The 17,877-nt window shown below is 34.2% G+C and overlaps 2 protein-coding genes and 1 pseudogene across 2 annotated transcripts; all 3 read left to right on the top strand.

Moving 5' to 3' along the window:
• The first annotated feature begins 1,314 nt into the window (after nt 1–1,314).
• On the top strand, nt 1,315–8,559 carry LOC123898752 (peroxisomal membrane protein PMP22). Its single transcript, XM_045949766.1, has 7 exons — nt 1,315–1,507; nt 1,730–1,828; nt 6,096–6,197; nt 6,550–6,625; nt 7,731–7,801; nt 7,890–7,975; nt 8,234–8,559. Exons 1-7 carry the CDS (start codon nt 1,436–1,438, stop codon nt 8,283–8,285), a joined length of 558 nt encoding a protein of 185 aa, XP_045805722.1. The 5' UTR covers nt 1,315–1,435; the 3' UTR covers nt 8,286–8,559.
• LOC123898751 lies at nt 1,847–6,089 on the top strand. The gene is made up of 2 exons (XM_045949765.1): nt 1,847–4,138; nt 4,450–6,089. Exon 1 carries the CDS (start codon nt 3,200–3,202, stop codon nt 4,130–4,132), a length of 933 nt encoding a protein of 310 aa, XP_045805721.1. The 5' UTR covers nt 1,847–3,199; the 3' UTR covers nt 4,133–4,138; nt 4,450–6,089.
• A 2,111-nt stretch (nt 8,560–10,670) lies between the features above and the next one.
• LOC123897812 lies at nt 10,671–17,411 on the top strand (annotated as a pseudogene).
• The last annotated feature ends 466 nt before the right edge of the window (nt 17,412–17,877 follow it).

Raw genomic sequence — 17,877 nt, 5'->3', positions numbered from 1 at the left:
GTCGACCGGATTTGCCCAACCCATGTACACCCCTATTCAAAATTATGGTAATATATATCATTTTGACTTGTTAAAAAAAATATATTCAAAATATATGATGACTATTTAACACTTCTCATTTTTTAAAATCTCTAATTGCATCTCTTTTTTTTTAATATATATATATATATATATATATATATATATATATATAGCCTTCATATATCTTGTTCTTGCTGTATATTATAAATTAGATCTTGTCCGTCTTGTGCAGTGATCAAAGTCTAAAATATTTATCAATCGTTAGTTAGTTCAGTGGTGATTGGCACTGAGTTTGGTAGGGAGAACCGCGGTTCGATCCCTTGCAACTACGATCGGGAGGGGATTGGAACCACTTGATGTCAGAACTGACCCTCGCACCATATTAAACTAATGGTAAAAAAAATATATCTAAAATATTTTTAGTGTCGAAGCTAATATGTGGATATCTCATTTATGAATAAGACCTCTCTATGTAGGTTTGATGGGTTCTATTTATCCTCCCTTGTTCAAACATTTGAAAAGTACCGTGAGTTGAATTAAAATGAAGGACAAAAAGTAATAGGAATTTTATTATTTTTTTTACAAATATAGGAAAAATATTTTGAGAATCAAAATTTGCTGTTTTTTTTTTTTATAGAAATTTGTTGAAATTTTTTAGATTTAATTACAATTTTGGTTGCTCTATTTTTACTCACTCAAGAAATTAGTCTCCTTATTTTAAAATCATTTAGTTTTGACCTCCCTATTAAACTTTTGTACTTAAAAATAATAATTTAACATATTTCAAATAATGTGACATACAACCCAATAATATTAAATATTCAAAAGTCATGAATTTATAATAAAACTCATTAAGAACTCACATTTTCAATTTTAAAAATGACTCATATAATATTTAATTAATGAAATGTAAATAATTAATCCACCCGCATGAATCTACATCATGTCATTTAAAATATATTAAATCATCATTTTTAACTATAAAAATTATATATATATATATATATATATATATATATATATATATATATATATATATATATATATATATATATATATATATATATATATATATATATATATATATATGAATCAAAATAGAATAATTTTAAAATAGAGAAACTAATTTCATAAATAACAAAATATAGGAGATAAAAAATGCAATTAACCCTATTTTTTTCTCGGCCGAGTCTCGAACCGAGTTCCTCAAGTCCGTAGAACAAATAATTAAGCCTATTTTTTATAGTATTATTTTATTTTATTAATTGCACACATGTAAGACCAGAGTATCATTTTTCTTAATTGTTGTCTTTGAAAATACATAAAGAAAAGAAACAGTCACAAGTCACAAACAATTGCACAGACTAAGCCCAAGTTCCCTCTTTTCCGGTCAAACTAAGCAAAAGAGAAGAAGATGGGTTCTGTAGCAAAGAATGGACTCAACAATTACGTCAAACAGCTCCAAGAACATCCTTTGAGAACAAAGGTTCCTCTTTTGTCTTTATCTCTCTCACTTTCAATTTCTGTTATTATTACATCCTTTGTTGTATTTTTTTTTTTTTGTTCTTCACCTCTTGTACAAAAAAATAATCTAATTTTAGTCCTTCAGATAATGAATTATTGATTTTGATTCAATCTATTCATAAACTTTTAATCATTTATTGTTGCTACCTAACTTTTCCCTTGCTTCATTTTGGGGGTTAAATAGGTAATTACTGCAGGGGTGTTGTCAGGGATCAGTGATATAGTATCTCAGAAGCTTACTGGGATACAGAAAATTCAATTCAAAAGAGTACTTCTTAAAGTGGTTAGTTAGCTTTTTTTTTCAATCTTTGCCTACTAGATTAATAGAGTTCATGTTTGAATTAGTCTCTAATAATTTATGAGAGATTTTTAAATTTTAATTAAAAAAATTAACATTTTTAATTTGTATATATTGTTAGTGTAGAACATTTTTACACGTTCATGCAATCAAATCACACTCTGATGTAAAGTTTTTTATATTGTTGGTTAATGAGCTCCACCAAGGGATGACTTGTTCGGGATAACCTGAGTTTGATTTCTCGGTGGAACCATTATTGGTTAGACTTTACTTACCACCCGGTCTAACTCTGGATTACCAGAGCCCCTTTCTTTGGGAACCGGAGGGTTAATACAAAAAAAAAAAAAAAAAAGATATAAGTCGATGAATACTATGCAACTTTTGTTCAATAATTACAATCAAAACTAAGTAACATGAATCCATTTAGGGAATAGAAAATCTAGAGTTGTAGAAGATACTAGATAATAGAAGGGAAAGTACAAGACTTAAGCCATTACTCTACAAGAGAGTACCAAGGGAGAGATGAGTGATTTATTAATTTTATAGAAGGTTGAGAGAATCTTTTTTGTTAGTGTTAGCTTCATTCCGTTAACTGCTGGATCAAGCGAATCATGATCCATTTCTCTAACCAATTTGTTGATTCCACTTTGATAACTTGGCTTTTCTTCCATTGGTATCATAACATTGTACAAAAATACTCTCACGTGAAAGGTTCCTAATTCGATCCATGTGAAAAACAATCCGTTGGGGAAAGGGTGATTTGGTACAAATCCCCAGTGCACTATCTCCTTAGGAGGAAACTGGTGGAAAGTGTTGCGATTATGAATCAGAGAGAAAAAGAGAGAAAATTGATATTGATGAATCATTGTGATTACATGAAAAATGAGAAATGGAATCATACAACTATATATAGCAAGTAACTAACTGTAACTGTTAAGATTACACCTGCATAGGCGTGCACTCTGAGCCTAAGTGTAGTAAACTGAACACTGTAATTTCACTTCTCACACAAATTCTATCTCAGTAACAATAGAAAGTCACTACACTATATATAGTGATTAGGAGCTTTATTTTCATTTTATGTAATCACAATTGATTCATCCAATGAATATTCTCTCTTTTCTCTCTATGATTTTACACTCTTAACATGGTATCATCCGCCATAACCGATCCTATTCTGCTGCCGTAACCGTTTTCTAACCAACTTTTCCGGTGACAATGCCACCGCGTGTTGCTCCAATGGATCCAACTTCCGATCCTTCTTCTCCTTACTACGTTCACTCCAGCGACGGACCTTCCTCCGTCAAAGTTACGCCGCTTCTTACCGGCTCGAACTACCACTCGTAGTCACGCCCAATGCGTCATGCTCTCGGTGGGAAGCTCAAATTGGAGTTTGTTGATGGAACAATTCCGATTCCTGAGGATCAATTTGATCCTTCGTTCTGTGCTTGGAACCGTTGCAACATGCTCGTCCATTCTTGGATCATGAATTCGGTATCTGAATCGATCGCTCAATCAATCGTGTTCATAGAAAACGCCATTGACGTTTGGAACGACTTGAAAGAACGGTTTTCTCAGGCCGATCTCATTCGTATTGCTGAACTTCAACAGGAATTACATGCTCTTAAGCAAGATTCTCACACTGTCAATGAATTTTATTCAGATCTGAAGCTGATTTGGGAAGAACTTGAGATTTATCTCCCAATGCCAAATTGTAGCTGCCGTAATTGTTGTACTTGTGAGGCGATGCGTTCGGCGCGTGCTAATCATACTCTGCTTTACGTCATTTGTTTCCTCACTGGTCTGAATGAGCATTTCTCAGTTGTGAAGTCTCAAATCCTTCTCATGGATCCTCTTCCTCCAATGACTAAGGTGGTTTCTCTTGTTCTTCAACATGAACGCCAAAGTCACTTCTCTACTTCTGATGATTCTAGAGTTTTACTCAATGCTGCAAAATCTCGAGGTTCTTCTTCCTCTAGATCTGGTAATCGTGTTTGCACATTCTGTGGTAAAGATAACCATATTGTTGACAATTGCTTCAAAAAGCACGGTTTGCCACCTTATTTTCGCAAGAATTCTCAGGTAAACAATGCTGCAATTGAGGGAGGGATTGAGGATCACAATGCTTCTGAAGTTACCAATGCAGAACTTCAAAGTGGACCACCAATTACTCAAGACCAAGCTCTGCAACTAATTTCACTACTTCAGAATTCTTTCCCTAGCCAAGGTGCAAAACTGCATCTTCTAATCAGGTTGGCTCAGTTGATTTCACTGGTCATACATCAGTGAATCAAGGTAAGCATCTTAATTCTTTTCAAGCATGTAGTTTAGGCAATTGGATAGTTGACTCTGGAGCTAGCCATCATATGTGTAGCTCCATCCAATGGTTTCACTCTTACAGTGGAATTGTTCCTATAAATGTCGAGTTACCAAATGGTAACATTGTCTTAGCAAAGTATTCAGGCATAGTGAAATTTCCTTCTGGTTTAGTCATAAACAATGTGCTGTGTGTTCCACATTTTTCTGTCAATCTAATTTCAGTCTCTCAATTGTGTAAAATGCCAACTTATATAGTCAATTTCACTGATTCCAAATGCTTAATCCAGGACCAACTTACCAAGAACATGATTGGTTCTGCTAGTGTGACTGATGGATTGTACTACCTTGATCTCACAAGCCAAGATGTGCATGCTTACACTGCTGATGGAACACAACAAACAAACATACCTGACCAAGCTCTTTAGAATGTCTTCGTTACAGGCTAGTTTTCCTTTCATTACTGTAGATAATAAAGGTGTTTGTGACATTTGTCACCTTGCTAAACACAAAATTGTCTTACAATGTTAGTATGAATAAAGCTTCTGTTCCTTATGAATTGATCCATTTTGACATTTGGGGTCCCATTGCATCAAAATCTATACATAATCATGCTTTTTGATCCTCAGGAATCGGAATTGTTCCATCAACAAATCCCCAGTGCACTATCTCCTTAGGAGGAAACTGGTGGAAAGTGTTTGGATACAAGAAAATCAACTGTGGCTACTGTTTCTTCCTTGGGTCATCTCTTATATCATGGAAGGCTAAGAAACAAACCACTGTGTCAAGATCATCCAATGAATATTCTGTCTTTTCTCTCTATGATTTTACACTTTTAACTGTAACTATTTTGATAAAGCTAGTAAAAAGTTAAAACTCTGCTTCAGCCTTGATGTATGCTTTCTTTGCTTAGGCTCAATACGCGCTATCTCTGCTTAGTCACAATGCACGCTATTCCTGCTTATGCAGCTAGAATCTTAACATCCCCTCTCAAAAAGTAGTTTGTTTCTTTGCTTTCCATGATATGAGAGATGAGCCACGAAAGAAACAATAGCCACTAGTTAATTTTCTTGTATCAAGACAACCAGCCCAGTCACTGTCAGAAAAGCCAAGTAATTGTAGATCAGAATTTGTAGAGAAAATTAAACCTCTGCCAGGGTTATGTTTGAGATATCTGATCACTCTACAAGCTGCATTGTAATGGTTAATAGTTGGTTTGTGTAGAAATTGGCTGAGTTGTTGAGTAGCAAAACTGATGTCTGGCCTTGTGTTACACAAGTATAACAATTTTCCTACGAGTCTTCTGCATAGTGATACCATGTTACGATTATGAATCAGAGAGAAAATTGATATTGATGAATCATTGTGATTACATGAAAAATGAGGAAATGGAATCATTGTGTAACTATTTTGATAAAGCTAGTAAAAAGTTAAAACTCTGTTTCAGCCTTGATGTATGCTTTCCTTGCTTAGGCTCAATACGCGCTATCTCAGCTTAGTCACAATGCGCGCTATTTCCTGTTACAAGATTTTTTTAAAAATTCATGGAATTTTTATTGGGAAGTTTAGTTTGGCACCTTGATTTTGTTGAAGTTCCAAAGTGTAGATTTTGTCAAAATCGCAGTGATTTACCATGACTCAAACAATGCTACCTCAAACCAAACATGTTCTAAGTTGGTTAATGCAGTTACCTTCTATTGAATCTCCAATATTCATGTGGAAAAGACAGTACTTGATTATTGAGGATGGATTTCGGTTTGATAAAAATAATTGGGCCTCTATGATCAAAAGCTGTTCTTTAAAAATGCTAAAATAAGGTCTAGATGAGATACATTAGTTATTGAATGAACCTAAAAAGTAAAAATTTGCTTATATAGGAGACCGGAAGGAGACCAGATGCATTAGAAATCATATAATTTTATTTTGTTGGATGCAGATTCTTGGAGCTGGTTATCTTGGACCGTTTGGACACTACTTTCATATAGCACTGGAAAAGATTTTCAAAGGAAAGAAAGATTCGAAAACGGTGGCCAAGAAGGTTATACTGCAAAACCTTTTGTACTAATTAACTACATCTATCATGTTATCAATCAGCTATTTTTTGCAGTGTTTATTATAGCATATGAATAATCCGCTATGTTATGCAGTGATTGAAAATATATACTTACAAATTCAGAGTTAGCAAAATGTGATACATGACACTTAAAATGTGAATGAATTCAATTCTTTAAGCTAGTATCATTCCAAACACATTTTACACAAGACCTTATTTATAATTGAACAAGTCTTTTTTTAATATTTTTATATGCTCCCTAAACAACAAGAGAGAAAGTAGGAGAGAACAAGTCATTTTTTAATTATTTCTTCTTTCTGTGATTATTGTTTTTCAGGTTCTGATTGAACAGTTGACATCTTCTCCTTTGAACAATTTGATTTTCATGATATACTTCGGATTAGTTATTGAAGGTTGGTCATTTTTAAATATATAATGTTTTCATTTAATTTTAGGAACATGGATATATACCAAGTCAAATACATATGTAAAGTATGGACAAATAAAATAATTATCATCAGTGTCAAAAATAGGGTACTCAAAGCAAAGACATTCCTATTCAACTAGTTTTGTTTTTGTATAAGCCAAAAAGCCTATTCAAATAGTGATTCATTTATTTATTAATATTATAAACAAACTGAACAAGTTATCAAAAATGATATGCTGACTTAAATTGCTTATCTTAGTAGTGAATAGGTGAATTGATCTCTGAAATTGTAGTCTCTCAATTCTGCGAATTGGCTAATACATCCCCAAATTATAAAATTCAAAATGATCCATTCTTTAACTTTTGTCGTTAGAGGCTGAAACGTGACACGTTAGCTGAACATATCAAATTGCACATTGATTTCACATCAATGTTAGTTAATAGGGACTAATTTTCCTATGATATTTAGGTCATCTCAAAGACAAATCAGTTAGTAGTTGCAATTGTGCAGTAAATAATTAGTGGCAAACTAGTCCTTTAGAGACCTAAATTTCATAACCAAATCAGTCCCTGATGTGGTAGCATTGATGTGATATCAACATAGAGGGACTGTATATTCCCTGATGTGGTAAAAGTTAAAGGATGGACTATTTTTACTCACTTTACAATTTTGGAGACGTTTTTGGTAATTCGCAAATATGAAGAGGATTATTTTTACCGATGCTTATAATTTTGAGGACCTATTTGTCATTTTCTTTAGTAAGATCTCGAGTCACGTGTTGGTATTATGAACACTTAATCTCATATTTGGTTCAACGTAGACTCAAACTAGTGGTCTTTGATTAAAAAAAGGAAAACTTAATGTGTATGATGGACCAGATTTTCTGCTGTAAGGAAAGTTGTACTCGCGCAACTGTTCGACTTCAGCCATCCGATGAAGATTGGATGGCTCGGCTTTTTTAATTCCAACCAATCAACTTTAAAACATAATTTTGGAATACAATCTGTTTAATCTTTATTCGATTTCCATTTATGTGTAAAATGGCATGCCTTGGTGGTAGTTATGTTTATGATGAAAATGTGGACTGCAGGCCAACCTTGGGCGAATGTGAAAGCTAGAGTGAGGAAGGGTTATCCATCAGTGCAATACGCATCATGGATGGTATAATTTTGTATCAAACAGAATTTACTCGAATGCTTACTTAATTTATTCTTTCTGACTTAAAGATCTCCAATAAATTGAACTGCAGTTCTGGCCTGTTGTGGGGGTGATAAATTACAAATTCATGCCTCTTCATTTCCGCGTTGTTTTCCACAGCTTAGTAGCATTTTGCTGGTACACTCTTTTCTTCTCTTGTCGTTTTTTCAACTTTCTTTAACTTCTTAAGTGTGTTTAGTTTTTGGTTTGTGTGCTTGCCAAATCATAGTATCATACCAAATGCTTAAGTTAAGTACATAACGAATAGTTGTTGTGGAATGCGGACTAGCCGGCGTTTGGCCTCTGCTGCCAACACCAATTTAACAAATGCGCACTAAACTGTCGTTCTTTTTAGTAAACAACTGAAATGAGGTCATTCTGTCTATTTTATTTCAGGGGAATATTCTTGAACCTTCGAGCACGGTCTGTGGCATTGATTAAACCCTGAAGAAAATGAGATTCTGATTTATAGCCTTCAAATTAAGTAGATCCTCCTGCTTATTACTCCTTTAGAAGTTTGTTTTGTCCTTATTTTCAATGTGTGTGTGTGTGTGTGTATGAATTGTCGACGAATATTTGAGATAAAGTAGTAATTAAGCAAGATAGGTTTCATTGTTTATGGCAACTTTGTATATTAGAGAATACATTTTTAGAAAGTAATTTTCTGAGTAATGTAATAATTTCTCAAACTTTGGATGTTTGAGCTTATTTCTTCACATACATATTACTTTTGGTAATTAATCTAGGTCCATTTTATATTGAAAATGAGGAAAGTAGCATTTGCTTAACAACTCATTTGTTTAGTTAGAGCTTATTATGGATGTGGAAACAGGACACCTGCAATTAAAGTGCTTGAATCCACAACGCATAAATTATTTAATTTGTGAAACAAACTCTGCAGCAATTGCCAGATGATTTTGTTAGTGACTCAATATATATTGTTCTTAGTAAGTGTATAATAGCTCATGTAACAGTTAATCCTAATTAGAAAAATCGGACTAATTAGTATGTTCATGACTCGTTTGCTTATCTTCAATAACTACATCATGTCTTATTTTTAGAAAGTGGCACTTTGTTATCAATTTGTATTTTCTGCGCAGAATTATGTACAGTACCATAAATTTGAAATTTTGAAAGTAATTTTAATGATCAAAGAATATTGTAGCATTAACTTCACCACCGATGATGATTCCTCTTCTGATCCTCATTCAACTGATTTCTTCAACAAAAGGTTAACTTCTCTCTTTATATTAAGTAGCGGACGGTGTAAAAATCCGCTACCTACAATTTTCTTGGGTGTCCTATTTTTACTCATCTGCTACTTAAATAGCGGACGGTGTTTTATAATTTATATTACAAACTAAGTTCAAATCATCCAAAACAAATTATTTATATTTATTTTTAATTTTTTCGGGCTTGCGGGCCGCTCGCGGCCCATTCGGGCTAGCCCATATTTTAATCGGGCTTTGTTTGGCCGGGCTAAAAAGCCCGGAAATAATTTGGGTTAGAATTTTCAAGGCCCGAGCCGGGAAAAAATCGGGCTAGGCGGGCCGGCCCATTCGGGCTAGCCCATTTTGACAGCTCTAGGTTTAACCCTAGCGGTGCACTCAAGTTTTTTATAGTCCTATTACTATGTTATAATGCTTATAATTCATATTGAATAATACATTATTATAAAATGATTTTGTTTAAATTGATTATGTTCATCGTTTGTTTAAACAACACCGAAGTTCTAGAGCTTTTTCATTTTCTTTTTTGGCAAAGAAAGAACGAATTAAGATGTCATATGATATATCAGTAGGCATGCATTCCACTTATTTCATCTTATAAAAACAAATTTAGTGTGTCATTTCATTTCAACAAAATCTGTTTATGGCCTTATTTGGTCGTTTTCTAGTACATAAACCTTGAATCAAAACACTGCAAGTTACAACATCGGGAAACGCACCATCTTTAATCATCGCACTCAATTGTGCATAAGCTTGTTCCATCCTACCCTTTTCACAAAGTGCATGCAACATGATAGTGTGAGTGTACGACGTTTGCTCTTTGATTTTATCCATCATTTCCCTCACCAACAAAAAAACTTTTGTTAGATTGTTGTGAGTGCAAAAGGCATAAATGTGAGTGTTGTAAACATGGGCATCAGGACGAATACACTGCCAAAACCATAAGGAAAATGAAAATCTTACATGGTTTTGGCAGTGTGCTTATAGTTTGTCAAATGTTGAGCATATTGAAAAGAATACAATATAATAACCATATGAAATTGTGTAGACACTAAAGGAATTAGTCGGTTACTACGTTACATAAAACATAAAAAGAATCAGGGGTGCACAAATTAACTGGTCATTAAACAAAAGCCACATCCATATCCTTAACCAAATTTAAATAACTAGATATTTACAATATGGTTTTTATCCGGACCATAAATTTTCGATCGGTTTGTCCATTTTTTTTAACCATTTAATAACATGGATGTCCATATTTTTAACGTGCGTGGAAAATATAAAAGATAAAGGACAAATATATTACAAATAAATACAATAAATGACTTTGGTATAATTTTTTCTAAAATTAATTAGTAGTGAAATTGTATTATTTTCAGTTAAAGAAATTAAACTAAATTGTTTTATTTTATTTTATTTTGCAATTGTATGAAATGAGAGAGGGTAAAACCGGAAAGAGAAAATTGTATGGTTGATTTTCCCTCGCAAGTTTTGGGGATAGTTTGAGTGTCCCTATTCTCATCTCTTCCCTTTCACGCGATCAAGGATTAAGGTACTATTCATTTACACCATTAATTAACGATTCCAGAATTTTTGAAATTTGAGGTTGTCATTCGCCGGAAAAAGTAACCGGAGTTCGTCCTCGACCGCCGGAAACAGCGCTTAAATCCGTTCAGGTTTTCCTTTTCTGTTTTAGTTTTTGTTTTTTCATTCCCTTTCCTGTATAGCTCGTGTGAGGATGTGATTCTGGCGCAATTTGCACGAGAGCTCCACTCTGCGCCGCGATTCCACTTTGAGGTGTGGATGTTGATGTAGAAGTAGAACAGCATTTCTGTGCAGTTTAATGTGAATCTTAATGTTGCAAAGAATCCTAATGTGAATATTAATTAATGTGACGTTCTACATTATTTTGTAGATTTAATTTATATGCTCCGTCAGTGTAGATGTTTTTTACACCGTTAGGTAATCATAACTATATGATTATTTGCTTATCAAAAAAAAAAAATAACTATATGATTATTTACTACTATTGACTACTCTAAGGAAGAGTTTGCCACCCATTTGGGTCCTACAAGACTCGAGGGATTAGTCTATGCAATTGCGCGCAGAGAATACCCGATTTTCACCCAAAAAATAAATTATTTACACAATTATAAATCCTTGTGAGTTTATTATAAAGGGATTTGTATACAATTTTAATGGGTGTTTAGCTTTTGTCTGTGTTCCATAATGATTACAAATGATGAGATAGGGATGCTTCTGTTTTATCAACTAGTCCTTGATGTTAACTCAATTTTGTGTTCCCTTTATTGGTATATAAACATACGTTTGTATATCTTGAATGAACTAGTGGATGTTATTCACTTTTGTGTTTTGGCCATTCAAACATAGTTGAGGTCCACACTCAATATTATTTTTTAACTATTGCTGCATGTTGGAACCTGCTTGTATTGTAGAAAATGATTTGCATGATTGATTGGATTGAAACCCTATTTTGGCATCTAACTTTTGGTGATTTTATTTTTTAAGTTTTAGAAAAACTTGGTACTCTTGTCTAAAACTTCTTTAAGATGTTACCACACTATACCATCAGTGTCCTGGGATAGCTAATTATTTAATTTATTGCTATATGTTATTTCGCGTCACTTTAATCTTAATATTTATCTACCACTGACTGTTTTGCCATACTTTGATACTTTTTCCAATGATTTTGTAGAATGAATTGTTTGACGAAGTAGTTGCAGAATGTAGCCAACATCACTGTGAGCTTCAGTCTTTGATAAGGTAATGGTTAAGATATATCCTGGTTTCCTTTTCCCTGATGTGTCCCTTTTCTTCCTGTTGGTGGAGTCACATGGGTATGAGTTTCATAGAATGTGTGTCCCTTTTCTTCCCTGTCTTTGTTGTATATATTTCCATATGGGCATGATTTTGTGTTGTGTAAACAGGAAGATGCAGGAAGAAGGTTTGGATATTCAGACGGCTAGAAATGCTGACCACTACGGAGCCCTCATCCACCTATTTTCTATAGTCCGAAATAAATGCTTTCTAACAGCCTATGTGTAAGACTTTACTTTCAAATGCAATTTACCATCAGGCATGGTTCCATATTTTTGTTATTTGATTCTGAACATATCTCCATACAGGTATAATCGAGCAGCAATATACAAAACTTGTTATGGAAGATAGGTCCCGTGATTCCTAAAGAAATTGAAGAGAAGCTTAATCATTGGGAAGAAGAGTATTTCAAGAAGCATTCTGCAGCATTGAAATCCTATATGTCAAAAATGCTGGTTGATCTGACTGTGGTAAACTCTCCCTCTCTCCTTCCCTCCTTCATCTCCTTCCCTTTTCTCTCACAGACATACACATTTATACCTTCACATATGAGAAAGGTACTGACTTATGTTACAAATGCGTTTTATCAATTTATGTTTTCATGATCCTTCATCTGTAATCAAACCTTGCTCGGTAAATTTATTTTGGCTGCTTATAATATTTAAGGGAACCATGTGGATGCAGACCTTGTGATGTTGATGCACCTGTGGCGGAAACTTTAAGAATCTAGTTATACTGATAGGACCATCATGCGGACTTTTGTACTGATGCACCTTAATTTCTGTTGCTAAACAGATTGAACTCACATCAGTCTTTTATCTTTAAAGCAAACTGAACCTTTTTTCATCAATCAAACATCATTGGTACAACAAAATGTACATATATCCGTTGTTTACAAAGTGGAATCCTCATCTTATTCATTAGTGACAATGCCTTATATAGGCTTATTACAAACACATGTACTAAGCAAGCTTCACTTGACCAAGCCAAGTTACACAAGGCCTTGCCAGGCTCGGCTCGCGCCTATGCACACAACACACACTACAAGCACGCAGCACACAATACAAGCAACTAAGCTACATTACAAGAGTATTCCCAACAAACCCTCCCTTAAATTGAACCCCTAACATAACAGATACAATTTAAGCTACAAGTTACAAAGATCACGAATTCCTAGCCCTTCCCTCAAACTGCAAAAAGTTTCAAGCTTCAAGGGCTTGGTAAGAATGTCAGCCAATTGTTCTTCTGACCTACAGTGTACCAATTCAATTATGTTATCCTTAGTGAGATCTCTAAGGAAATGATACCTCACATCAATGTGTTTGCATCTGCCATGCATAATTGGATTTTTAGAGTTCTTAATAGAAGAACTATTATCACAGTAGATCAATGTACATGCTGGTTGCTTCACTTTCAAGTAATTCAAAACATTCCTCAGCCATATTCCTTGACAAGCACAAGAAGCTGCATAAACAAACTCTGCTTCAGTAGTTGATAAGGTCACTATTGGTTGTTTCTTTGATGACCAAGAGATAGCTCTTGAGCCAAGCATAAACACAAATCCAGTAGTACTTTTCCTGTCATCTAGATCACCTGCATAATCTGAATCACTCCAACCTACAAGATCCTTTTGATTGCCATTACATGCATTTCAGAAGGCCTGTCCATGAATCTAGCAACTAAACATATTGAATAAGCAATATCTGGCCTTGAAGCCAGCAAGTACATCAAGCAACCCGTCATTTGCTTATATGTGGAGGCATCAGCAATCGTTTCATTTTCATTTCTGATTAGCTTGCAACCAGGAACTATAGGACTACAAACTTTGTTGCAATTTTCCATTCCAAATCTTGCCAATATCTCAGTTGCATACTTTTGTTGATGCATAAAAATTCCATCACTTCTTTGATTTACTTCAACTCCTAGAAAGTATCTCATCTTGCCGTCATAGCAAATTTTCTTTTCATGGATGTTTTAAACTCATTAATCAGGGTTTGATCATTTCCTGTGAAGATCAAATCATCCACATAAAGGCTGGCAACTAGTATCTCATTCTTATTACCATATTTGACAAATAAAGTGTGCTCATAGGGACATTTCACAAATTTCTCAGAGTTAAAGTAGGATTCAATCTTACTGTACCAAGCTCTTGGTGCTTGTTTTAACCCATATAAAGCCTTTTTCAACTTATACACCATACTCTTATCACCATTGTCATAAAATTCATCAAACAGGCATGATTAGCTCAAAAGTAGCCTGACTTTCCCGCTTTAAAGTCAGGAAATTCGGATCCGACACTCTCTCTCTCACACACAACAGAGAAACAGTGAGTATGTTTAGTTTTGGTGTTTCGTCCTCCACAACCGCCACCATCACCACCACAGCCGCCGCCGCTGTCGGCTCCACTTGTATTCTCTGTGCAACCATTTTGCCTCATTCCTCTTCTCTCATACCTACACATCACTTTTCTTCTCATCTTCCCACAACTTCGGTATTCTCCTTCTTGCCACTTCAAATTATTATTATTTACTTAATTTTAACTTTATTGTTGTTTAATGGTATTGGTTTTAATATGCGTATGTTCAGGTTTCTTCATCTGCAGAACGATTGAGGTGTGTTCCTATCAAAGCTATGGCTGAAATTCATACATTATCTGTGCCAAAATCTGCTTCATCATCTCCAGGTGCTTTTTTTATTCAGCTATTACATTTAGTGGTTTAGATTATATTCATTTTTTGCCCCATACATTGATGAGAATCAAATCCTTTTTTTTAATTAAAAAGGTTAATTTTTTACTACACCAAATACCATGTAGCACCAACACTTCTGATCGAAGGCATGTCCGACACCGATGCACATGATTGAGTTCAATTAATTATTTTTTCAAATTTTTATGACGATATTCATAGATTAACTAGTTCATTTATCTGATTATGCCTCTTTAAGCTAGAGTTATAGAGAGTAGGTTTAATTGTTTAAATATAATTTTAGTCGTGTTTTTTGGTTTTAGTCCCTGTAAGTTTTTTTGTTTGGTTTTAGTCCTACAAATTTAAACATTGATGGTTTTAGTCCCTCGTGGCATACGTGGCCCAATATAATCATGTAATCATGACATGTGGCATTCAACTTCATAAAACCAAATCCAATAAACTCTGTAATTGCAGGGACTAATATTATATTTAAACCTAGAAATTATAATAGGGTTTTATGCAAATCCAGCTGTAGTAGGCATTCAACTTCATAAAACCAGCTTAATGAATTTATTGGTCTTTCTGTTAATTAACAAAACGAGTTATTGAGCTAGAAGAAATTTGCATATTAAAACCAGACCTGATTTAAGTATTTCAATCATTAGAAAAGCCATCAACCATTACCAAAATTTTCTTATTGAGAAAACTTCAGGTGTTTGGGAATTCGGACTCTAAAAAATTAAAAGCAGCAGAACCTATATTTTATGTTGCCATTTAGGAATCACTCCGAATTCAAGATTCACATTAGTCCAATTCCTTTTTCTTTTTTTTTGGCTTTCACCACCAGATTAATCAGGTTCGAGGGTCAGTTCTGGCATCAAGTGGTTTCAGCCCTCTCCCGATCGTAGTTGCGGGGATCGAACCGTGGTCCTCCCTACCAAGTTCAGCGTCAATCGCCACTGAATCAACTAACGATTGTTAGTCCAATTCCTTTTTGTTTGTGATGATTTACACCACCTTTTCACTTTAGAGTACGCAAACTAGCTAATTTTAATTCTAGGGTGACTAGGACTGTTTGGATTTATTCTACATGATTTTAGACAATACCGTGTTTACCGTTGAATGATGTTTTCTGTTTTTTTAATTTAAGAATAAGTGTTCTGTTGCTGTGAAACAGGAAGCATGCAAGCTTTGATATTGTTGTCAGACAAGAAGGATCTTGCATTTGTTGGAAATGGACTCCAGGAATTAGGGTAGTTATTACAATTAATGGATTTTTTGCATTTTTTAACATTTTAGAATATTATTGTTTTCTTGTGTTCATGCTTTTATTATTGTTCAATACTCCCTCTGGTCCTAATTATAAGAGAATTTTTACTTTTTAGGTTTATATTGGAAAACTAATGTATTTGGACTATATTATACTAGTTACATTATTACTAGCATTCCAATGAACCTAAAAAGTAAAATTTCTCTTATAATTAGGACTAGAGGGAGTATATCCTTACGTTTATTTTAATGCTAGATTCACTATTGTTTCAACTGGAGGAACAGCTTCTGCATTGGAAAGTGCTGGAGTGGCTGTAACTAAAGTTGAACAGCTTTCTCAATTCCCTGAAATGGTGAGTGTACTTGTAGTTTGAGTTCTCCTTCTCAAAGTCTTATCTCGGATATGTATTCCGTCGGTACATATCCAATGAGATTTTTCTGTCAATGAACATTGTTTTTCTGTGTATTTGGATCAGTGTTATTAAATGGCGGCCACGGCATGGCAGATTTTTTTACAATTGCCCTAGCCAATTTTTATAGGGTTGCCTGCCATAGGCTGCAACGGTGTGCGGATTTTTAGCCCTTTGACATAATCTGCCATTTACAACACCGATTTTGTTTGAGTTCTATCAGTATGAATTATAAATTTAGAGACAATAAGCTTTGCATTTTGATGTTGAAACCTCGTACACATTTGCCTTGTGTACTTTTTGGCATAAATAATTACTAACAATGACTGTAATGGCTTTTCCACAGCTTGATGGTCGTGTCAAAACTCTGCACCCTAATATACATGGAGGTATCCTTGCTCGAAGAGACCAAAAGCATCACATTGAAGCTCTCAGTACACATGGAATTGGTAAGTTATGTTATCAACTCTGTTATAATTAGTGTTGTCAAATAGTGAAAACATTGACATTGGTGGTCCAGCCATGATTCGAGCTGCTGCAAAGGTTGTTTATTAGACTGAAAATGCCAACTTTTTATTATTTGCAATGTTTTTATCATTAAAAGTTTATGGTTCAGAAAATATTTTGTTTAAAAAAAGGGCCCTTGTTCATTCACACTGTCTTTGAGCTGAAATTTTCATTTTTTTTTCTTCTATTGAATTATCTTTTAAATATAAGATGATAAATTTGTTTTTGAGCAGAATCACAAGGATGTTCTGGTAGTGGTTGATTCAGAAGATTACCCTGCCCTTCTGGAATTTCTCAAAGGAAGCCAAGACGAACAGTTCAGGCTAAAGCTTGCATGGAAAGCTTTTCAGCATGTTGCTTCATATGATTCTGCAGTATCTGAGTGGCTGTGGAAACAAAGCGTGGGAGGTACTGTACAAGTTTGTGTCAAATTATTTTACGCGACAGTTACTTCTAGAATGGAAAAGCTTGTTCTACGCCCATCAGATTAAACGGCAGACTTAAATTTCTTATAGTTTCTAATTTCTTATATTTTTTTAGCTAGTAGTAATGGCGTATTCATAGCACGACTCTTCAATTTTGATAACTCTGATTGTTGATCGAGAGATGATATAAATAATGTGGTTTTTTATTTTCTTTTTATTGTGGATTTTATGTTTATATCTAGGTGGGAATTTATGGTTACGTAGCCTATTCGGGCAGTAAATTTGGCCTCTGTTGTGGTTTAGCAGAAGCATTGCAACAAGAGGTTATAGGAGACAATATTCATGTTTCTCTGATGTTCCCTCCTGACACGGATACTCCTGGACTTGTAGAAGGTATTAAATTGGAAGGTTCATAAACAGATATCACAATTTAGCAAACATACAAGATTATTAGACCAAGGTTTCTTGAATTTGAACAATGATATAGGCTTACAGGTTCTCAATCTTTTCCAGCAACGAGTTCTCAATCTGTTCGACTCGTTGGAAAAAGGTTTCAATAATAAGACATAGTTGTATCAGACAAACCAGCAGTTTATTTGAAATATAATTTTTTATCATATCAATGTTTTAAATATTTTTTATATGTTGGCAATGTATTGAATTATAAATAAT

The sequence above is a fragment of the Trifolium pratense genome, linkage group LG7 (assembly GCF_020283565.1).
Source record: "Trifolium pratense cultivar HEN17-A07 linkage group LG7, ARS_RC_1.1, whole genome shotgun sequence".
Taxonomy (NCBI): domain Eukaryota; kingdom Viridiplantae; phylum Streptophyta; class Magnoliopsida; order Fabales; family Fabaceae; genus Trifolium; species Trifolium pratense.
Note: the sequence above shows the minus strand (reverse complement) of the source record. Positions and strands in the feature narration are given on the sequence as shown.

Bases quoted from the DNA above. Each gene is read 5' to 3' on its own strand.
- LOC123898752 (XM_045949766.1), top strand. From the start codon at position 1,436: ATGGGTTCTGTAGCAAAGAATGGACTCAACAATTACGTCAAACAGCTC. The intron at 6,198-6,549 runs GTTATACTGCAA...ATTGTTTTTCAG, and splicing joins CGAAAACGGTGGCCAAGAAG to GTTCTGATTGAACAGTTGAC. The intron at 7,802-7,889 runs GTATAATTTTGT...ATTGAACTGCAG, and splicing joins TGCAATACGCATCATGGATG to TTCTGGCCTGTTGTGGGGGT.
- LOC123898751 (XM_045949765.1), top strand. From the start codon at position 3,200: ATGCGTCATGCTCTCGGTGGGAAGCTCAAATTGGAGTTTGTTGATGGA.